General features: G+C 38.5%; 1 protein-coding gene across 1 annotated transcript in view; it reads right to left on the bottom strand.

Moving 5' to 3' along the window:
- Positions 1–22852, bottom strand: part of LOC108268623 (gamma-aminobutyric acid receptor subunit alpha-2) — a 58964-nt gene extending 36112 nt beyond the window's left edge. Inside the window, exons 1-3 of the mRNA XM_017473679.3 lie at positions 22314–22852; positions 21715–21795; positions 14367–14482 (exon numbers count right to left, since the gene is read on the bottom strand). Of these exons, the coding sequence (XP_017329168.1) occupies positions 14367–14482; positions 21715–21785 (187 nt within the window). The 5' untranslated portion in view covers positions 21786–21795; positions 22314–22852. The remainder of the gene's footprint in view (positions 1–14366; positions 14483–21714; positions 21796–22313) is intronic.
- Positions 22853–24762: the final 1910 nt, after the last annotated feature.

The raw sequence follows: 24762 nt of genomic DNA, 5'->3' as shown, positions 1-24762 counted from the left end.
CATCTGGTGTGCCAGATCCAGGACCCCTTCATGAACTGGTTACGCACTTCGAGAGCTATGCATTAAGGGAGAGGGGGGGGGATCTGTCATGTAATATTGGAAAAGGACTAGAAACTACATTTCCCATCAGCTACTGCACCATGTCACATGTCTCATTCACCTGTTTCACGTTTAGCTCATCAGCACTGGTTCAGCACTTCATTGTTGTCACTCTTCTGTCCTTATGTATCGCGTTACGCTCGTCCTTGTTTCATTGTAAGTCTTACATAGTTTTTTGTTTGATACTTTTTGTTAAATGTTTCACTGAGATTCTGAACTTCCATCCACCTCTAGATCAATATTGTGACATCTTTTCTGGCTCTGCTTTGTGTCTCTGCCACTGAAGGACTCTATCTGTCTCACTTCTATTTTGGTGATTGTCATTAAATAGGTATTTCTCTTTCTTCTTTATGTCAGGCTTTCCGTGTCATTCTGCTCACCCTTGCTCCTGTTTATCCCTGGATGACTCAGAAAGCTCCTTGTCTGGCTTTTTGTTCTCTCTGTGGCAGCTGTTCACACTTAGATGTGGATTGTTAAGTGTTGCTCATTAACGCTAAACAACATACAATCAAAAAGACCTCTGTTATCTTGATCAGGCTCGGAGTCCTCAGTCAGAGACTGTACATTAAAAAATCAGGTCCACATTCTGTGTAAACAGCAGATAATAGAATTTACTTAATTTACCATTCACGTGTGAGACATGTACCAACTAAAGATGAGGAATATCTAATGATGTAGTTTATCAGAGAATACAATAATCAGTTACTAAGAAAAACAATGGCTTGCATTCAAACAAAAGCTTGACTTCTAAGCAGACATAATCTTTCAGTTTCCTCCACAAGAACAACAGAGAGCATTTTTCTGCAATTCCATATATGCCCAAAAAGTATGAAAAAATAAATTAAATATTATTGTTTGATACACACATATGCTTAAATTAAAAGCAGATGCCCTGAAGGGGTTGGCGATAATTTACTATTTAAAACTGAGGAGTGCTTTCAGAGCCCCAGGATGATGTTCTGGTTTATTAATAGATATGTAATGTAGGTTGGTTAATTCCCCTCAGAGGGAGGAAAGAATGGTGCTTTCAAAGGCCTAGCTTTGCCTTGATGTTTTTCACCCTGTGCCCCGACTCTCATAATGCTCTTTTTTTGCATTAAAGTGCTTCAAAATACATGCTTCCATCACAGAACACTCCTGGAGAGACAAAGGTCAGCTCATACATACAAAGAACCTCTCGCCTTCAATGGCTCTGTACTCTGTCCTTTTTTTTCTCCAAGGTAAAACATGATGTGAATAATTGCAGTGGGTCACAGATGCAGACATTCAACAAGTAAGTGGAAATGAAATGAATAATAAAAAAAAAAACTGGGAAAACCCCCCCACCAGCCACTGTTATAGGAACACCTCTACACCCGCAGGGTTGGGAGGTTTACTTTAAAAATGTATTCCGTTACAGTTACAAATTACTTCATAAAAATGTAATCAGTTACATCATCCAAGTATCACAATATCAAAGTGATGTAATCTGATTATTTTTGGATTACTTCAAGGTCACGTATGTAAACAAAGTCAAGAGAAAAGCAATATGATCTACAATACTTTTATTTAGAGTTTAAAAACATGTGCATTGTTTGGATTTGTAATAAAATAAATAAATAAATAAATAAATAAATAAATAAATAAATAAGCAAAAGATCACTGTGCCTGATGTGGGTGACATTACATTATAAAAGCTGGTGTGACTATATTCTGGGGGGTGTCTATATTTTGCTATGACAAAATATTCTTTTCTTTGGTTTTAAATGAAAACAATTGTAATCCTGCTAGTATTCATATTGCTTTTTTATTTTTACAACATGTACCTGTAATCTGATTACTTTGTTTTTTGATGTAAGTGTAACGGATTAGTTACCAGTTTTTTGTATCCTGATCATGTAACGTCGTTACATGTATTCTGTTACTCCTAAAGCCTGTACACCTGCGTATTCATGCAAACATCCAGTCAGCCAATCGTGTGGCAGAAGCGTAATCAAGAAAATTCATGCATATACAGGTCAAGCTTTTTAGTCAATGTTCACATCAAACATCAGAATGGGAAAAAATGTGATCATCGTGACTTTAACCATCGCATACATGGTTGTTGGTGCCAGATGGGCTAGTCTGAGTATTTCAAAGTGATGCAAAAAACAAAACCACATCCAGTGAGTGGCAGTTCTGCGGGTGAAAACGTCCTGGTGATGACAGAGGTCAGAGGAGAATGGCTCAAACAACCACTTGTTGAGCAGAAAAGCTCTCATAAATTCCCAGCACATTGAACCTTGAGGCACGTTGGCAAGGACTCACCTAAACCGGACAGCCATAGACTGGGAAAAGAGGTCAAAGTTCAAACTGTTTTGCATTCTGAGATGTTTTTCCGCTCACTGTGACTGTACAGAGGGTTATTTGAGCTACGTCATCCTGTCGGCTCGAAACAGTCTAGCCATTTTATACTGAGCTTTTTCAAGGGTTTTTCACAGTGCAAAAAATATCTTAGCAAGTAATCATACTGTATCTTAAACGTGAGCAAATTTATCTAATATTTCTTATTATAAGATTTTTGTAAATCACACTTTTATTTTCTTTCTATTCTATTTTCTTAATCTATAGACAGATCATTTGATTCTTAAAATAAATGCTTAAAACCAGAGAAATTATCTGCCAATAGAACCAGACCATTTCAAGCTTTCAATGAGTAAAATATATGTATAGGACTAAGTTTATTAATCTTATATTTGGTTTATTGTAGTCTTATAATAGGAAGCACTACATAAATATGACTATATTCAATATATTTTCAATTGCTAAGATGTCATTTTTGCAGTGCACCTGCAGTGCTGTTGTTCTCTGGATGCTTTATGATTTTTGCACCATTGTGTAAACTCTAGCGACTCTGTTGTGCATGAAATTCCCAGGAGATCAACAGTTTCTGGCATCAACAACCACAGCATAGTCAGTCACTGAGATCACATTTTTTCTGATGTTTGATGTGAACATCAGCTGAAGCTCCTGACATGATTTTATGCATTGTTACGCTGCTACGTGATTGGCTGATTAGATAATTGTATGAATGCACAGGTGTTAAGCATCCTGATAAAATGGCAAGTGAGTGTATATTGCATTAATTCACCAGTAAATGCAAGAATTACTGTATGTAGGCATATATGCATTTTCATTCATCTTCAATAACTGCTTTATCTTGAACAGGGTTATAGTGAATCTGGAAGTTATTGAATCTGGAGAGAACACTGGACACAATGTAAGAATACATTTTGAATGTATGCAGGAGGATCTTGGTCCAGCTAAATTTGAGAATATGCAGTGCAAGGTAATGTTTGGGCCAGCACCTTTGGGTAATGTTCACATCAACCAACAGAATGTGGAAAAATCTGATCTCAGTGATTTTGATCGTGGTATGATTATTGGTGCCATATGGGCTGGTTTGAGTGTATCTAAATATACTGATCTCCTGGGATTTTCACACACAACAGCCTCTAGAGTTTACTCAGAATAGTGCAATAAAGAAAAAAAACACCAAATGAGTGGCAGTTCATTGGATGGAAAATCCTTGTTAATGAGAGAGATCAATGGAGAATAGCCAGACTGGTTTAAGCTGACAGAAAGGCTACAGTAACTCAGATAACCACACTGTACAATTGGGGTGCGCATAAAAGTATTTCAGAATGCACGTGTCGATCCTAGAGGCAGATGGGCTACAACAGCAGAAAACCAAGTTGGGTTCCACTTCTGTCAGCCAAGAACAGAAATCTGAGGCTGCAGTGGGCATAGGCTCAGCAAAACTGGACAGCTGAAGACTGGAAGAGTCTGTTTCTTCTGAGGCACACAGATGGCAGGGTCAGAATTTGGTGCCAACAGCATGAATCCATGAACCCAACCTGCCTTGTGTCCAACAGTAGACTGTTGTAGGTGGTGTGGCTGGTGGAGGTGGTGTAATGGTGTGGGGAATGTTTTCTTGGCACACTTTAATACCAATTAATCATCGCTTGAATGCCACAGACTATTTGTATATTGTTGCTGACCATGTGCATCCCTTCAAGGCCACAATTTACCCAACTTCTAATGGCTACTTCCAGCATGATAATGCACCATGTCACACAGCAAAAGTAGTCTCTAACTGGTTTCATGAACATGACGGTAAGTTCTGTGTTCTTCAGTGGCCTTCCCAGTCACCAGATCTGAATCCAAAAAAACACCTTTTGCATGTGGTAGAACGGGAGATGAAAGTCTGAACATGAATAAAATCTGCAGGAACTGTGTGATGCAATCATGGCAACATCGACCAGAATCTCAAAGGAATGTTTCCGACATCTTGTGGAATCCATGCTACGAATAATTGAGGGTGTTTTGAGGGCAAAGAAGGCCCTACTCAGTATCAGTATAGTGTTCCAGATAAAGTACTCTGTGAGTATATATTTTCACTACCTGTATGTGCAGTTATTTGTTATTCGCCAGAAGTCACCAACAGGCCCAGCCTCCGGGGGGAACAATCGGGAACGTTGTCCCGGTCCCAGCCCAGAAGAGGGCTGGGACCGGAACTAGACTGATCATTAAGTATAATGATCATTAAGTATAATGATCAGTCATATGTTGGCTATTTATTGGTGGCATATTTAAACAGCGTTATGAAAACGTAAAGAAAATGCTTTATTTGTTTGGAATATATCATGCTTGTTTGCCATAAAATAATATTTTTCATTGTATGTAGCCTTACTATGGGCCCACATAAAGTCACAAAATGGTTCTTCGACACACCCCCTCACACTTCCCCGGACACACCTCCCATTCAATCGAGTTGTCAGAGTGGCTACTCATAAATCTGGCACTCAAAAACGAAAAGAAAAGAGAAAAAAGAAGATGACATCACACAGGCAAGACAGCAAATGGCGACATTTCTGAAACTAGAAAGACAGAGTGAAGAATCAAAGAAGCAAGGTTGGATATGTTAATGCTTTTACCACTTTTAGTCAAACACGAGTATGGTTCTTCACATGTGGCCATAGAGCGCTAGCTTATGGTAGCCTACAGTGGGCTAACGTTAGGCCAGAATTTCACTGTTTCCCCCAAAGTGTAGTAGTTTAAGCCTTTAATTTTTGCTACCTCAATAAACTGCAGCTGCTATGCTATGTGCCTCCGCTATGCTTATTTTAGTCAAAAACATAAACCTAGCAAGATTTGTAGATCTGCGTTGAATCTATACACCCTACCCTTGCGTGAAGGGCTTGCCGTTGAATCTATAGAGATCACTAATAGAAGTAGTGTGTTCTACTTGTGCGCTGGTGTCAGTGTAGCTCTGCACTTCACCACGCTAGTAAAGTAATCAAAATCCGTGGAGAAAGTCTCATTTGACAAATTACTCTACAAATATACAAATCTAATATATGAATTGTTTGCTTGGATTTTGTAAATGTTACCGAGAATTTTAACTACTGAGCTATAAATTTGTGTTACGCAAATTTACGGTCTTTTCCTTCATGAGTTAGCGCCTTTCATGCCATGTCTAATGACTGCAGATGGAAGCGAGAGCTTTGAATGACATTTGTAATCAGTTGTTTGAATAGTTGTTAAAGCATGGTGCTGAATATTCCAAGAATACTGTCAAGATTTTTTTGTTTGATTTAAAAATAAAGGGGCTGGGCTTGGGGGGGGGCATTAAATCGTTTTGTCCCTGGCCCCATTAAATCGTTTTGTCCCGGGCCCCATTAAATCGTTTTGTCCCGGGCCCTGGTCACCACAAAGATTTCTGACCTCAAGTTACATGCAACTACATTATTTGCTATGGAACAGTTCCATCTTGTTGCAGTGTTGAACACGATGGGATAAACATGCAATACAGTACCACAAAACATAATCATTCACTTCTGACACAGTCAAAATAGACACTCAATACATTCTATATACTTGTAAAATTGATGTGGCATTTCTATAACCATAACATAAAATGGGTGTGTTTTTCAATGATTCCATTTCCAATGTTATTCCGTTTAATGTTGGTAACCAGAAACAATTTGAATGTCATTATCTGTCTCCAGCTAGATTATCTTCAGCCATATCCTCCACCTACTACAGGTCACAGGTCTGGTTTATTCTTCGGGGAGGTGTGTGTGGCTGAATGTGAAGTGGGTTGTGCTTGAAAAAGGCCACAGTTCAGGGAGCTCTGGAATGGGGATTTGTCCAGATGGGATGTATTCATATGGCTTGCCTCCTGGTCAATCCTCTAGCCTGGAGTCGCTCCGTTATAGATGAGATGTGTTCACATATTCAGCAGCTTACTCCAGAGGACAGCAGTTTAACTCTGACAGGTTGACACTGGAGCTGCACAAATTATTTTTCTCCGTCTCCCATTTTTCTTCCCCTATCTTTCTCTTGCAGCTTTCCTGACACCCGTTTTTTCCTCTTGTAAGGAAAGAACAATGAAACTCTGGTACGGTAACACTACCTGCTTATTCATTTGACATATCCAAGACAACACACAGCAGTATGTAGCTTTTCAGCCCTGGCTATCTTTGAAGTGTTGCACATCTCTCATGCTGTGATGCAAAATGCACTACTGTATATGCATCTGTACATATGCTGGGGAACACTTCTGTCTGCAATCGAGCACTCAGCAGGTTTGTCATCTATGTAAAGTACATTTCAACAGCAAATGGTTTATCACGTGGCTCATCATTAATCCAAGATCACCAGAGTGTAGATGAGGCTACAGTTTCCCCTTCAACACAGTCAATGATCTCTTAAGGGCAAAAGAATAATCAGAGATCTGTTTATGCTGCACCTGAATGTGTCTTTTATTAGGGCATTAAATCCTCAATCCGACGGCAGTAAACCTGTTCCTTTAGACAGTGATGAAATGGCCTATGGCTGATCATTAACTGAGCTAAAGTTAATCAGGCACAGCTTTATAATAATAATAGCAGGATGTTTGGTTCAATGAGGATGTTATTTCAACGTTATATTGAAATACAGACTCCAAGTAGCATTGTTATATTATAGATAGCCCCATCTCTGTTTAGGATATAGGATATACTACAGTATGTTGCCATCAAAATAAGACTCAGCTTTGAATGGTGTTAACATCATATTTACAAAGCCTTATACTTATTCGAGTTTAGCAAAAAGCAATTATTGATTTCAAATGAAATGTTGGGTCATGGTGAAGAAAGAGCCCAAAGCCCAAAGGGTTTGGACTCTTTCTTCATCATGACCCTACATTGATCAATCAGTCAATAAAAAGCTCTTTAGCAGTCTTGGGAGAGGTTTCATTTCAAAAGCATGCACGTTATTTCTTAAGTGATCAGAGAAATGTTATATTGAAATACAGACTCAACATAGCATTGCTATATTATAGGTAGCCCCATCTCTGTTTAGAATATTATTAGTCTTTAAAAGATTTAGGAAGCAGCAAACTCGCCTGCCAAACCTCATCCATCCTTCTCCTTCAGGTGGATGGTGGCATACTAAGTTCCCATACACCTTCTCCTGCATGTATTCCATATACGATAGCTTGGCTAATGAATGATTTAATATAATTCAATAAACATGTGGTTTTGTTCAGTGTTATGCACATGCTTACACAGCCTCTGATGACCTCTGACTGGTTACAGTAAACTAATCTCTGAATAAGTTATTGATTTTCTCTATGTGCTGAGGGATATAGAATATACTACAGTATATTACCATCAAAATAAGATTCAGCTTTGAATGATGTTAACATCATATTTACAAGATAGAGTTCACTTGAGATCTCTATATTTCAATACAGTATATCAATGTGCAATGTTCATTCATATCTGTTGTCCACAGGCTCACCGCAATTGAACAGCTGAAGATTGTTTTGGTGAGCCTGTGTCTCAGGATCCTGTTGACTGACTGGAGTGGAACCCAATGTTCTACTGTAGCAGATATGCCTCAAAGTTTGATGTTGTTGTGCATTCTGAAATGATTTTCAGCTTACCATGGTTGTAAAGAGTGGTTATTATATACCTTTTGTCAGTTCGAATCAGACTGGGCATTTTCCTTTGACCTTTCTCATCAGCAAAGCATTTCCACCTGAAGAACTGCTGTTTTTTTGTTTTTCGCACCAATTCTGAGTAAAACCTAAAATTAGAGATCCACCGATATATCGGCCGATAAAGGCTATTTTTCCGCTATCGGCCGAGAGTATGAAAACATCTGATGATCAGGGCCAATTATATCCTGTCAATCAAAAGAGGGCGGGAAAACACATTGATTTCATGCTGTGTGTAAAGGAGATGTCTCTTGTGTGGAACAACAACAAAACTGCAGTTTGAAATCTCTGTAATCTCTGCACTGCTAAAATTTTACACTGGACGCTGCAGCAGTGAATCGGGAGTTTCGACGTCGAGTCAAATTTTTTTTTTTGCCACGCTGCTCGATCTGAATTAAAGCGCCAGTACACTGGTGAAAGATTTAAATGAAGATGAGTTGACAAAAAAGTATATATTGCACAGAAAAATATATTTGTAGAGTAGTAGATTTCATATCCAGTTAATGTTAATATGAGTTAATATCATCAAAAATAATATCATCAAAAAAAGTTTATATTAGGCCTGTATATTACCAGTTTGATGTTCAATGATGAAATAGATGAGATGTGAGCCTAACTGGAGTTCTTTTTTTTTTTTTTTAGAATTCAGTCAATGTTAATATGAATTAATAACATTCAATAAGTTAAGAAATCTTACTTTAATCTTCAGAATTTAGTTAATGTGTTAATGTTAATTGGAGTAATGTGTTTTCTGTTTATGAGAACAATTACTGTGAAACAAGTTGTTGAAATGGAGAGAATAAAGTTTTTATTTACATTTCCTTCAGAATTGTGGAAATAATTATTATTCATATAAAAGAAGGCATAAAAGGCAGAACTATCAGTATCGGTTATCGGTATCGGCCGATGTCACTCTAAATAATTGGTTATCGTATCGGCTGAGAAATTTAGTCTCAGTGCATCTCTACCAAAAATCCCAGGCGATCAGCAGTTTCTGAAATACTCAAACCAGCCTGTCTAGCACCAACAACAATGCCACAGTCAAACTCGCTGAGATCACATTTTTATCAGTGAAAGTCAATAAGATCACATTGTAGGATATGAACATTAAATAAAGCCCCTGAACTGTATTTGCGTGATTTTTTGCATTTCACTGTTGCCGCATGATTGGCTGATTGTACCGGTGCTCTTATTAAAGTGGCTAGTGAGTGTACATACATCATCAGTTCAGTTTTTGGTTGAAAAACTCTGTGTTTACAATCCAGTGTTAAATGTGATGTCATGCTAACGTGCTGCACAACACAGAGAGGAGACTTACAGATCAAGATTTAGTCTTTATAATGTTATAATAATATGATAGCATTATATTGCTATTATTGATATAATATATAATAGCAATACCAAAAGCAATACTGAAGGATAAATACAGGCCAGGCCTAATGTTAAATTTATGCTAGTTTTCATAGTTAAAATTCCAACACACTTGTATGAGGAGCATTAACTAAATCTGGATACAGTCTAATATTCTGACTGACAGCTCAGTGGGAACAAAAAATGCTTGTGTATACCCCTGACTCAGAATAGAGTAAACCGACTGAGGCAATCTGAATAACGTTTCTATTTAATCACTCATTGTGACAAATCTTTTTAATAACCTGCTGAACAGAAGAATAATCATCTAAATCTTTGTTCTTATACACACAATCAGTACGGATTATGCAAAATGTTCTTGCAGGGAAATGAAGCTCATTACAAACTGTAAATGATTTAAAAATAATTGTGAGGTAGATGGGCATCAAAGTAACAACTAGAGGGAAATACGGGATGTGAAGTTCGATCAGCATTTGATATTTGCCAGACTTCCAGAAAACGCACTTGTTTTTTAAAACAACAGAAGATGCAGCTTCACTGTGAGTATAAAAGCCTTTAATACAGTATACCCGTTGTTTATTTGTTCCTAGACAATATCTTTCAATACTGATCAATTACAACTGCCTTATCAAATAATAATAGTTTTAACATATTTAACTGCAATCTGCAGGAATTGTTTAAATTTTAAAAGTAATCATAAAACAAGATTACTAAACCATGTAGTGTGTGTGTGTATGTGTGAATGTGTGAATGTGTGTGTGTGTGGGTTTGGACTTCATTGGAAATCAATGTTTTTATTGCAACTGGAATTCACCTGGCAGGCAGAAGAGGGCTCTAAAAATCACACGCAAACTTCTAATAATATATTTCCATGTCGAAACCGTGGCAGGAGATTTTTGTCACTGTCTACACTGTTTATGAAAAATATTATCTTATAAAGGAGAAGCTACAATACTAATGGAAAACTGAATTCAAATTCTTTGAGGAAATGATCCACAAAGAAGACACAGTGAATGCTGCTCATTGAGGAACGCTTTAATAAGTCCTTGTACTGTATGTACAAGATGAAAAGAGGGTGATTATTTTGGCAGGAACAAAAAGCATCTCCTGCCTGAAAACAGGGTTATATTAATAACAGCAGATGTGCATTAATTTAGCACAATATGAAATAGAATAAATTAAGAATATTAACTTTAATTACAATAAAATCTGAAGCCTCGATTTAATCAGAATACCAATGGCCAATTTAAAGCACTTCACTCTGTGGTGATATTATAACAATTTATTGGTGATTAGGCATTCACAATGCTAATATAATTACAGTGTTACTAAACCTACTTTACTATTCTATTACTATTTATACTGCAGTGCCGATATTCAGTATAACGACACTATTGCATGTGTGATATTGATTAAATAAATGTGTTTATTATTAATTTAAAAAAAAAGCATAATACATTTCACCAAATAAATCAAACCAAAAAATTTTTAAAAAACCAAACGCAATTTTACATTAAAAAAACAACATTAATTAATTAATTAAAAACATATCACAATGTTAAATATATCTTAAAAATATATATTGTGACATAATTTATCACAATATTAATATTATATTGTCATATCACCCAACCTTAGTGGATATTATGATTAAAATATATATATTTACAAGTGGAAGCAGCTGATTGTAAAATGATAAACATTTTTTCTCTTTTTCAATCTTATTTAAAAAAAATTAAATAAAGAATTTTTAAAATACAAAAAAATCAAAAATTGGTTTAAAATTATTTAATGAGTTTTTAATGCAACACTCCTGTACCACTGGCAGTTTGTGAGCAAACCTATACAACATGATAAACATTGCAGAAATTTTATTTTTGTCATTTTGCTCAACCTTACAGTGGGTGTGAATCAGACACACACCCTGAATCGGATGCTAGTCTATCGCAGGGCACCAAGTACACACTCATTCACACAAAGGGGCAATTTAGTTTAGCCAATACATCTAATGGCATGTTTTGTAAATGTTGGGTGTAAACCTAAGACACTGAAGAAAACCCATACACACATGGGGAGAACATTCACAGAAACTCCACACAGACCACACCATGCCACACAAAAAGCCTTTATATGGGAGCTAATTGTAGGATATGGTGATAGGATAGTGCATATTACTGCTAACTATGATTGGATCCCAGTTGAATTCGCTAATCAAGTCATGACTAATGGCCACTGCTCATTGGATCCAACTTCATTAAGATATGGCAGAAAGACAGCTTGAAGGCAGATAATGCAGCATACCAGCATACTGACACAGTCTGGCGTCCAGACAAGCGAAAAATATCAACTAAACATTGAAATTATTTCTGAAGGGAAATCGATAGTATTTCATGTTATCAATTTTGTAATTTAATCATTCTGTTATCTCAAGTCCATTTGCCTGCTAAAATCTCCTGCCATCCCTGAATGATAGGGGAAAAATGTTCTACCAAAGGCACATTATTTGGACAAGCAGTGGATTATATGTAGTAAGGGAAGAATGGCGCTTGAGTAACCAAAACAATTATTCAGAATGACACTGTCTCTGAATGTGACAAAAGGTATTACATCATACACAATGTGCAGTGACATGAAGCCATGCAAAATGTAATTACACAGAACTTGACAAACTGGTGATATGTTAGAGTAGTGGGTATACAGTGGTGCTTGAAAGTTTGCTTGAAAGTATTTCTGCATAAATATTATCTAAATCATCGCCAGATTTTTCCTTTCTCCAAACATAACGCTTCTCATCATTTAAACCAAAAATTCTATTTTGGTCTCATCTGTCCACAAAAGATTTTTCCAATAGCCTTCTGGCTATCCTACATGACCGTTAGCAAACTGCAGAAGGGCAACAATGTTCTTCAGTGTTCTCTTGATGGTGGACTCATGAACATTAATGTGCACCTATTATGGTTTTTCAAATATTACCTTTCATGTAGTGTGTTATAGAGCTGTTTGTGAATGTAAAAAGTCTGCAAAGTTTAAAAAATCAAAACGCACGACAAACGGAGTTATTGACTCCCAAAAGAAGGAACCGATTCTGAACAGCTGAAACGAGTGTTTGTAATTCCAGACTTACTTCCTGCACTAACGTACGTAGGTTTGTAACAAAACGCCCCGCCTTTTGTCTTTATTAGCTGCTCGCTGACAACAGTAGACCAATCACAACAGACTGGGACATCTGACCAATCAGAACAGAGTATGCTCTCTGAAAGGAGGAGTTCAAAATGAATCTTTTAGAACGAATCATTTAACGAGTCGTTTGTGACACTGGGAAAAAAAGGTAATGCTGCAATTTAAATTATGAGCACATTGGATGCATGTAAATCTATTGTATGAGACCTCTAAAACAAAATTAGGCATGTTTCAAAACCATAATAGGTGTGCTTTAACATTAGCCAATGTAACAGAGGCCTTCAGTTGCTTAGAAGTTACCCTGGGTTCCTTTGTGACCTCACAGACTATTACACAGCTTGCTCTTGGAGTGATCTTTGTTGGTGGACCACTCCTGAAGACGGTAACAATGGTCTTGAACTTCCTCCATTTATACACAATCTGTCTGACTGTGGATTGGTTTAGTCTTATGAAGATCAGACTTCGATAGATCCCAGTTCTTTAAATAAAACAGGGTGCTCACTCACACCTGATTGTCATCCCATTGATTGAAAACACCTGACTCAAATTTCACCAAATTGCTAATCCTAGAGGTTCACATACTTTTGCCATTCACAGATATGTAATATTGGATCATTTTTCTCAACTAATAAAAGACCAAGTATAATATTTTTGTCTCATTTGTTTAATGGGTTCACTTTGTCTACTTTTAGGACTGTGTGAAAATATGATGATGTTTCAGGTCATTTTTGCGCAGAAATATAGAAAATTCTTCAGGGTTCACAAACTTTCAAGCACCACTATAGGTGAAACACAGTTTCACATTTATATCTGTCGCAAATATTCTGAGTCTGCTTTGTTAGTACAATTCTAGTTGCTATGCAGCCTACTCAAGACTGAAAAAGAATTAATAAACAATGTTGCTTCAGTAGATTTCACCACTGGAAAATGTGTGGGCTAGTCTACAAGAATCTTCCTTGTAGAGCACTGTAGAGGATTTTACAGGGTTTTTAAGGCGGTAAATTGATTTTGGCATTTGTTTAGGCCTAATTCTTTGCCAGTTTTTATGCCTCAGGTCTCTATTTGGCCTGAACTGTTATGAAAGCAGGTGGAAAGATTATAAATATCGGCTTTAGGCTTACCTCTTTATGGAAAGGATTGAGACTTTGGTGCTCAGCACTAAAATCTGCGTTAGGGAGAAACAGTTTGTGTATTTTTTTTATTTAATAAAGCTTCCATAAAGACCTACTATTTACCTATGGTTTGCATGTTTGTGTGTCGTTTCTGGTTACACAGCAGAAGGAAAACCCTCAAATCTGTCGACTGACGTTGTTGGTAGGATATAGACTAGCTGTGTGATGAACCATACAGGATAGCGCTTATACAGCATGCATAAACATGACTTGTTGGCAACTGTGCTTTTAGAAGTATATTTTTAAAGTTTTTAGCTAACCATGTCTGTGGGAATGCGCAGTAGCGGCCGGGTGTGCTCATTTTGCTGAGGAAACACTTTGACGAAGCATTGGGCATCTAAGCTTAAAGGGACCATAAATTATTCACAGGCTTAAAATGCTGAGGAAAAGGAGCTGTGGGGAACATTTGTCAATTTAATTACAGGCCTGTTTTAAAGCAGTGAACTGCTAAACAGCAAAACACTTTAAATATCCTGACATCTAAACTCAGAGAGTCAGCAGTTGGACATGCCATGTAGTTAATAAGTGTCAAATCTCACCTCCTAGTCCAGGCCTGAGCCGGTTATCATAGCCATCCAGGAGTCTGTCCAAGATGCGTGTGAAGAGGGTGATATTGTTTTTGAAGGCATCCGTTGAGGTGTCTGCACTTACTGACCTACATGACAAAAGCAAATAGGGGAACATATGCATGACAACTGCCTGAAACAAATTAAATTAAAGTTATAAATGCATCCATCCAGCCATCCATCCATTTTCTGTACCGCTTATCCTACACAGGGTCGCGGAGGAGCCTGTAGCCTATCCCAGTGAACTCGGGGCACAGGGTGGGGCACAACACATTCACAATCTGGAAATGCCAATCAGCCTACAATGCATGTCTTTGGACTCAGGGAGGAAACTGGTGTATCTGGAGGAAGCCCGTGAAGCACAGGAGGAACGTGCAAACTCCGCACACACGGGTGGAGGCGGGATTTGAACTCCCCAACCCTCAGGGGTGTGAGGAAAATATGATATCACTAACCCACTGTGCCCCCTCATAAATACAATCCTTAAAGAATACAGACTGCAGGAATAGTTTGCTGTGTAGATGTCCTGTAATATACAATCTGTTTTCTCTACCTAAAGAATGGAGGTCATATACTCAAGGATTTAAGAGTTTGTTGTTATTAGTAACATCCTACTTAACTTCTATCCCTGTAAAGCCCCTATGAGTTTTACAAAATCAAATAAATTTTTAGCAATACTTGCTACAGCTTATGATTGGTTGCTTTTTTCATGTCGTACATTCACACCCAGTTTCAGTTCGGTTATAACACATAAGAAAACTATACATGGAAGTGGTATGATGCATTACCTAGGCAATTATGCATTAATCTCAACTCTGATCAGTAGCCAGGCAACAGATCCTCCAGTATATCAGCTGCATGATTTGTGTTAGTAAGAGCCGAAATGTTCACACAACTACAAATCCTACCCATGGGGCTCACATCAGGCAGGGCTGTCACATCAAATCTCAAGACAAAGAGACAATTTTGGGCCTTACCTCAACTTCCAAAACACAAGGGAACACAAACACATCTCATCCCAGACCAATGAACTAACAATCCTGATGCAGAGTCACTTTACATCTCAAACTACCCCGACATGATACATACAGGAAATCCAAAATTACTCAGGAACGACATTGTTTCATATGATCCTGTTTCTATTCTATTCTATTTCATTCTCACATCATCAATAAATGTATTTATGTTCTGTTAGACTGTTCTAGTAACAACCAAGTCATGTGTGTGAAGTAAAGCAGACGCAGAGTGAGTATTCAGAGCACAGAGTGATTTTTCCCCAGTGATTAGAGCATGTCTCTGAGCAAACACTCCATATCGCTCCAACTGCACTCATATCACAAGCTAATGGCATTTGCCACCTGACCCAGTGCATTAGTCATTGTCTAGCCATCCCAGATAGCTTTTTCTAGTAGTAATTTGCTTGTGTTTCAAACCTTTAAATACAACTGATAATGAATATAGATAAGTGTTATTAAATTATTTCCTGAAGCAAATGAATTTTGGTTAATAATGATGCATGGATTTTGGAATGATTTCTAATGGGAATGGTCATTGAGCCTTGGAGTTCGGGAAAAGTACCAAAACTGTGAGAGTAGAATGAGGATTTCATCTTCTCTAGTGGAGGAAAAGGAATACATTTATTAGCTCGCCCACTGGGCATGTGAAAGTGCCAGTGTGCTTGGCAGTCCCATGTTTTGGTTGCCTGGAAACTAACTGACTGGGCTAAAAAAAAAAAAGGTAGCTAACATAATGTAATAGCGTGTGGCAAAGTATACCTAAACATTCATGCATTAATTGACTAAGAAAATGAATGAGTATACAGTATGATCAAGTATCACATTGTGTTTGTGTTTACGACAAAAAGGCAGCAAGTCAATGGTCAAAATTTCAGGCTAAGTTTTTTCATGTGCTGGGAGCACGGTGGCTTAGTGGTTAGCATGTTTGCCTCTAACCTCTGGGTTGGAGGTTCAAATCCCATTTCCACCCTGTGTGCATGGAGTTCGCATCTTTTCTCTGTGCTTTGGGGGTTACCTCCCACAGTCTAAAGACAGTTCAAAGACATGAGTGGTAGGCTGTTTGAGATTTCCAAATTGTCTGCAACATGTGAATGTGCAATTGTTCCCTGCAATGAGTTGTCTAGGGTGTCCCCCGCCTTGTGCCCTAGTTCCCTGGGATAGGATCCAGGCTCTGCTGCGCTTTGTCACTGAGTCCACAAACCTGCATGTTCCTCATTCTGCAAAGATCATCTGTTATCCGAGCATGCTGAATAATCCGCCTAGTCAAATCATTGCACCCTTGGCCAGATTGTACTTTGGCTGATGTGTATAATGCAGGAAGTGGTGAGATGCGGTAGCATGCACTATACTTACAGCATCAGTGTTGTAGACTACATTAAAAAATTAAAATGAGTTTTTTCTGGTTCTTAAACCAACTAGTCCACCATCAATCCATCCATTTTCCGTACTGCTCATCCTACACAGGGTAACGGGGAACCTGGAGCCTATCCCAGGAAACTCGGGGCATAAGGTGGAGGACATCCTGGATGGGGTGACAGTCCATTGCAGGGCACAATTGCACACACATTCACACACCCATGCTGGTCCACCAAGCAGCAGTAAATAATAAACTAATAACCCCGCAACTCCTGCATCACTAGGCACCTGGGCTAGTGATTTTTCCACCTCTTCTCTTAACTCTACTCACATTATCTGCACAAAAACCAACCACAGTTCACCCTGAAGCCATAGTTGGAGTCAAACAATTAATGGGTTTTGTAAATCTGCTATGTGTGAATTGAGATGACTGAGATACTCTCATATTCATAGAGAATAAGAGGCGGTGAAGTGGTCTAGTATGTCAACTGAAGTTCTATTTGCTCTCATTTTCATAGAAGGAAATTTCAGATGTTTTTTTTATGATGCAAGGCAATAAAAGCTTTTCTCAGCTCTTTGGTACTCCAATAAATTTTTTGCTTTGTTAGCACCTTGACCTCAGCAACATGTGAAATAACACACATAAAATTGAATGTATGTCTACTGAGTAGGCCAAAAGTACTCTTCTCTAAGTACCAGGGACGCACAGTGTCCACCCCATTTACCACATGTTTACCACATTTACCCATTACCACATCATTACATACATATAACATAGGTAAATGGTCTGCACATATATAGTGCCTTTTAACCTTGGTGGTTCTGCAAAGTGCTTGACATTGTTTGTCATTCACCCATTCACACACACAGCATGTGGAGGGGCCGGGGAACGAACCGCCAGCCCTGTGATTAGTGGACAACCTGCTCTACCACTTGAGCCACAGCTGCACCCAAAACATTTTTTATTGTTAATTTATTATTAACCCTAAAAATTCATTATTCTTTTAACAATTAGATTATGACACCTTATATTTTAAATGCAGTGCAAAATATTCACGTCAATTTTTTGCATTAAACTTTTTATTATAATTCTTACTTACTATTTAATTACTGTAACAGTAGCATTCAATTGAATTCTATCCCCGTGAAAACACCTTAAAATTCATCCACATTTCTGCCATTACTGCAAAATATTGTTACATTTGTTAAACAACTCTGCCTTGTGGAAAATGTTTAGCCTTCCATACCTGTGTAAATGACTACAGTGTGTTGTGAGTAAGTGAGTTACAGTGTAATCCATGTTTGTACTGTAGCAACCTGACACTTTGTATCAGTACCAGGGCTACTACTGTCCAGAAATGCTGGATTGGAGGTGGATTGGAATATCCACTGACTAATTATATGCAGTGAGAGCCAGTTATTTTTGGTGACACAATCATACATGCAAACATAAGACACAACTTAAAGCACAATGCTATCTATCATGCTTCTCAGGTTTCGCACCTTACAACAGAACCGTACAAATACATCATTGTTAATGAGGAGATGTCAGTATCCATTATTGGCCAATACCTAACGCACTAACATCAGCCTCATACTGGAAACTGAAAAGTGAGATTTGTGTATCCCTATTAATAAGATTGTTTACTGCAAAACTGACCAATTGTTTGCCTTACTCTTCCTCGGGAGCAGTGACAAATCACTCTATCAGAAAGTACTCCAACAGGTAGAATTGGTGACAAAGGTGCCACCACTGCTAATGAGGAAATCCTTGCAGTCAGAGAGAAAACCCCCCCTGAATTTTACCACATAAACCATAAGGTATGTGGGTAGTAGGGATGTCACGATACCAAAAATCTAGTAGTTGGTACCGATACCACCAAAAGTACACGATACTCGATACCAAAGTTGATACCATGGTGTGGTTTAAATTATTATTATTTTTTTTTAATTAAAAAAGAAAATGGAAAAATCCTGGAGGACATCCTCCTCTGGCTGAGGGAGGGGGGGGGGGGGTTATTTTAGTTATCAAACACTGTCTGACTCCTAAACATGCACACACACACACACACACACACACACACACACACACACACACACACACATTTTACTCTGAATGCATTAGTTTAAATTCACTGATATTGTGGCAGGCCAAAAAGATTTATTAAAAGCATGAACATTTCAATAATTATTAGTAACATTAGGCTACATTTAGCTGAAAGGACACGGGCTGAGTGGCGATGCATGTTGACCTATTAGGAGGTAGTTTATAACACTGCAATGCGTTAGCATTGTTAACAAATAACTGGCTATCGCTAACATTACATGGAGCATAAAGTTAGCTGGTTTCACAGCCACAATGCCAGCTGCCTCAAACAAACATAATATAGGGACCGTCTTTCAGGTGCTTCGCCAAATTCCAGGTGTTTCCTTGCTTTGTCTGAAATGAACGATAGCATTGGTTACACACCGGCTTTCCTCTCTCTGCCTCTCAACGAGTTGGGGCGGAGCTAAACTTGTTAAACTAAGCTAATCTTCTGTAGTTTTTCCCTTGTGCTTGTAAGCATTCTTCTCCTTCTTTACCACTTGTGGACCGACTAAAACACTTACGCGTATTTGCTGCCCCCTTCAGTTCCCTAAGAATTGCAACCTCAGCACCTACGCTACTGCCGAAAAACAAGTACCGTCACGTTTTAAGAATGTTGGGACATGGTACCGAAGTATCGGTTCTCGTGACATCCCTAGTTGGTAGACAGAACTCCTCCATGCCAACAAACAGTACATTCTACCCTGCGCTTTAACTTACCAAATATACCACAGCCCTGTCCTCTTGTTTACCATTTGGACTGAGGTTCACAGATTTACATGTCAAGTTTCACTTTGAATTGAGTCGAATTAAAGTGAAAAGAAATGCACCCATTTGTTGTTAAAAATGATAAACCAGCATGAAGGCCAGAGAGCTGTCTTTGGGAGAAAAGCAAGCCATTTTGAAGCTGCTAAAAGGGGGAAACATCTATCAGAGCCATTGCACAAGCATTGGGCATACCAATACAGCAATTTGAAATGTCTTGGAAAAAAAAGGAACCAATGGTGTACTAACAACCAGACATGGAACAGGTCGGCCAAAGAACACAGCAGCAGTTGATGAAAGAAAAAGTGTGAGAGCTGCGAAGAAAACCCCCAAAACAACAGTTAGTGGCATAACCAACAACCTTCACAGGGCAGGGGTGAAGATATCACAATCCACCATTCAAAGAAGACTTCAAGTGCAGAAAAATATAGAGTGGTTTACTAGAAGCAGTAAGAATTAGAAAGCCAGATTGGATTTTGCAAAGAAATAAAGAGATGAACCACAAAAGTTCTGGAACCAAGAGTAACCTCTACCAAGAGATGGAAAGTGTGTAGAAAGAAAGGATCTGTTCATGATCCAAAACACAGAAGCTCGTCACTCAAGCATGGTGGAGGTAGTGTCACGGCTTGGGCTTACATGGCTGCTTCTGGAACAGGCTCACTAATCTTTATTGATGATGTAACTCATGATGGTAGCAGCAGAATGAATTCAGAAGTCTACAGAAACAATCTGTCTTCTAATTTACAGAAAAATGCATCCAATCTAATTGGGAGGAACTTCACCATGCAGCAAGGCAATGACTCAAAATGCACAGGAAACATTCTGCAATGTGATGCATGCTCCAAATGCTCGTTTTTACACCCTTAAACCCTTTTCAGATGCACACCAAGTCCACAGCTTGACAACACTGCAAAATGTGAATTTAGAATAGAGCCATAGGACTTAGGATCATTTGGAACAGGGCCTACATTACAGGGCCTATGCTATGAATATGCTACTATAAGTGAATAGCACACTACAGATGGACACTCCTTCATGTGTCAGTAGATCAGTGTTTTCTGGCATATCTGGCACCAGGATTTCAACTGATTCTGTCATTTTACCTACATCCATGCTTATTAGTTCATCCCTGCTTATTAGAGATCTGCTTCTCTGCCTCTCAAGAAACCCATACCCAATGCATTACTGAGGTAATCAATATTGCAGAAAGAGGTGGACATTCAGATGCTAGGACCACAAGCATTACATTGTGCTTGATTCGATCACTTGAAAAAGCACTTCCCATGCAGAGTTGCCAGTTTGAATGTTTTTTTTTTCTATCCAGCTGGCTTGTTTTTGGTTTCATTATGCACGGGAAACTGGGGAAGTATACAAGGGCTGGTTTGCCATGATATGATTGACACAATATGCATTGCTGGATCCTGCAGTTTTCATTCACCAACATTGCTGACTGACACTATGAGCTGACTGACAGTGCTGTCAGTGCTGGCTTGTGTTGTCACATGAAGCTTAGTTTTCTATGATACGTTTGAGTTTTATTTCTTTTATTATATTGGGTACTGTTAAGGAAAGGAGTAGCATTGGCATTTTTTTTTTTTTTTTTTGTAGTTGTACATATTAGCATGATGCATGCATAATGCATTTTCTTTTATTCCACACACTGTTGTTCATACAAACGCTCAATCTGGAACGAGTATCTCTTCGGTGCCACTCTTTGCTATGACAAACTGTTACACACCTCCACCTAGAGGAATTAAAAAAAAAAAAAAAACGCTTAATGAATGAGGCGCTCCAAAGCGACTGAACCAAGCCTGGCTTTGTTGAAAAACACCATGTTTATGAAAGAACTGTGTGACACGACACTAATTTCTCGCGCGCAAAGGGCATCGGTTACGCACAGAGGGACCTGGAGCTGGACACGTGCGATTTCACGGATGGGAAAGACTTAATAGCCGCTCGTGACAGTTCAAAAGGGGTTTTATAACTGCATATCAACATTGCCACAAGACAAAGAGTTGCAAAGAGAGAGAGAGAGAGAGAGAGAGAGAGAGAGAGAGAGAGAGAGAGAGAGAGAGAGAGAGGTGATTTATATTCTTACCTTGTACCACAAAATAGCGTTAAGGAGATGCAGAACACCAAGCGGTGAAACGTGAACAGCTTCTCCCTCATATCTTCACACCTAACATAGAAAACCAGTTGAATGCAAGATCCAAAACAAAGCGTTAACGCTTACAAATGAAAGCACATTGGCAGGATATACTTGGTGTAACGCATGCACGAAATACCGAGGATGCAACCTGAACAATTTATTGAAATGCAACCCATTTATAGCCTATGCAATGCATTTATAGCTAATAAACGTATCACTAAGGTAACAAAAAGGGCTCGCTTGGTATTCAGTGACACGTAAACATCCCTGCGCTGAATAATAATAATAATAATAATAATAATAATAATAATAATAATGGTTCCTTTCTACGTGATACATCAGTTCCAACTAACAGTAAATAAATACTCTGGCTCGAGATCAAGTTGAACGTTATTCACGTGCGCTTCAGGTGCTAGCCGCTATTTAGCTGTTGACTGGCGTCTATCAATTATACACCTGAAAGCAAATGCAGGCAAATCCAATAAGACGTAACAGACTTGTTTTTTGTTTGTTTGCTTGTTTGTTTGTTTTTCTTTCAAAACACCCACCTGATACGCCTGAAGTCCGTCCTTACAGTGCTCACGAGAACCAGCTGTTTTTGTAACACTAAATATCTCTATGGAGGCTCGAAAACGGTAAAGTTCCGACAGGATGTCAGCGCGCGCCTGTATTCACAATGTGTGTATTAAAAACCGGCTGGAGCGCGCGCGCGCGCAGTTGCGCGCGGCACGAGAACGTGCGTTAATAAATTTCCCTCAGCGAGATGTTCCCGTGCAAGCTCAAAGGCGAGTGGGGCTGTTTGAAACGAGCCTCGTTTAATTCACGAAATCTTCCTTGGAGCGACTGATGTTGGTACACAGTATCACATAATGATCACTTTCTCGTAGGAGAAGAAGAAGAAGAAGAAGAAGAAAAACTACACCGAGAAAGCCAAATGGATCACAGTTGGGTCCTAAAAGGAGTTGATTTCCGTACATGTTGCGCGGACACACACATAGAGAACTACAGTATGTAGGGGTGCAAACCTTAGGACACCCATATGTGCTTATTGAAAATCCCATTCCAAAACTATGGGCATTAATATGGAATCGGTCCGCCTTTGCTGTTATAGTAACCTCCATTGTTCTGGGAAGGCGTCCCTCTAGATTTTGGAACATAGGCTACCTGTGGGGATCTGTGTTCATTCAGCCACTAGAGCATTGGTAATGCCGGACACTGATGTCCTGCAAGAAGAAGCCTTTATTGGTCACATGCACATTACAGCACAGTAAAATTCTACTCTGCACATATCCCAGCTTAGGCCTGGCATGTAGTCTGCATTCCACTTTATCCCAAAGGTGTTCAGTGGGGTTGATGGTAGAGCTCAACGCTGAGTGCAGGCCACTTGAATTATTCCACAACAGCCTTGGCAAACCATGTCACTATGGACCTTGCTCTGTGCTAGAGGCTGACCGATCGTGGACTTGACCAATACCGATAACTAAGTTGGGCAGTACAGTACCTACCGATAACTGATTAATCAACCGATAGTTTTTCAGATTGATACTGAATGAAAACATAACACTCAAAGTAAAATATTGCTGAACTTTATTCCAAAAATAAACAGTTCTGACTGTAGCATGAAAATGTACTGTCCTTTTTTTTAATGAAATAAATATCTAAATATGAATATATATGAACTATTAATGAATATTAAAGTAAATCAGATATATACATCCAAACTGAACCAAAAGCTAACGATCCAAATAACAAATAAAAATAGAGGCATTCAAAATGAATCAAAAAAGACTTAAAATAACACAACAAAATTTTTCAGTGATAATTTTTATTTCGCCTCTAGAGGCCACTCTCGTAATCAGCCACTCCTGCAACTGGCACAAATGGGGAAAAAAAATATTTGTGTGGATTTTTGGTGATAACCGTGGTGCCGAATCATCGGCAAAACCGATCAATCCGTTGACCTCTACTCTGTGCATGTGACATTATTGTGCCCCTTAGTGCCAGGGAAGGGAAATCATAATTTGTAGCATACAAAGGCATTCAAGACAATTGTGTGCCTCCATCTTTTGGGCAACAGTTTGGGGAAGGCCCACGTATGGGTGTGATGGTTAGGTACCAACACTTTTGGGCACATAGTGTATCATGGTTTTATGGCATCACAGTATTAATTGACCAGTTAAAAACACACAAGCCAGCTGTGAAAATGCAAGGAAAATGTATTATCTTGCACGAACCTTGTACAAAAGTATCTTTACACTTCCTTGTATATGTAACAAAAAACAAAAGGAAACACGACACCAAATCCCCTAATTGTTCTTCTTTTTCTTGTTGCTGAAAACGTCTTTTCCATAAAATCTCTTACATTGTGATCATTTATTACATTGCTATTATAAGCTGATTGAGAGAGTGGCTATGTGCTGAAACAAAAAAGAAAAAAATAAATAACTAACTAGCACAGCTGTGTGCAGCATTGCTTAGCCAGAAATAGATAGTTGTTTTATTTAGCTGGTCAGCAATGCCATTTTCTTCTGTGCATTTGATAGACGTGGTGTATAATAAAGTTACAAACATGCTAGTAGTGGCAGCAGAGGTAGCAATGTACTGTAACATGTTTACATCAGTAATGGATTACACAGTCAAAGGGTTTTTAGTGCAGTCTGTGTCCCCTGCCCAGAGAAATGGAGGATGCTGTAGTATGATTTAAGTGGATGGAGGGAGGGAACTGTGAAATCCAATATACATTTTTGGGGAGTCATAGATGGACACAAAAGGAATGAGAACCACTGGAGTAGGGAAGTTGATTGGGTAAAAAAAAAAACGGGCAGAGAGTAATAAATGTGAAATAATTTTTTTAAATTAAAAAAAATATATTTTGAAAAGAATAACAGTGAGGTAATAGTCTGATCATATAGCATGATTAATCTTGAAACTGTGACAATTTAGCAACCCTAAGTACCATACAATTTGGCTTTAATACAGATACTAGGTATAGTCTGG

Source organism: Ictalurus punctatus, chromosome 8 (assembly GCF_001660625.3).
Source record: "Ictalurus punctatus breed USDA103 chromosome 8, Coco_2.0, whole genome shotgun sequence".
Lineage (NCBI taxonomy): Eukaryota > Metazoa > Chordata > Actinopteri > Siluriformes > Ictaluridae > Ictalurus > Ictalurus punctatus.
This window is presented reverse-complemented; position numbering and strand designations above follow the sequence as displayed.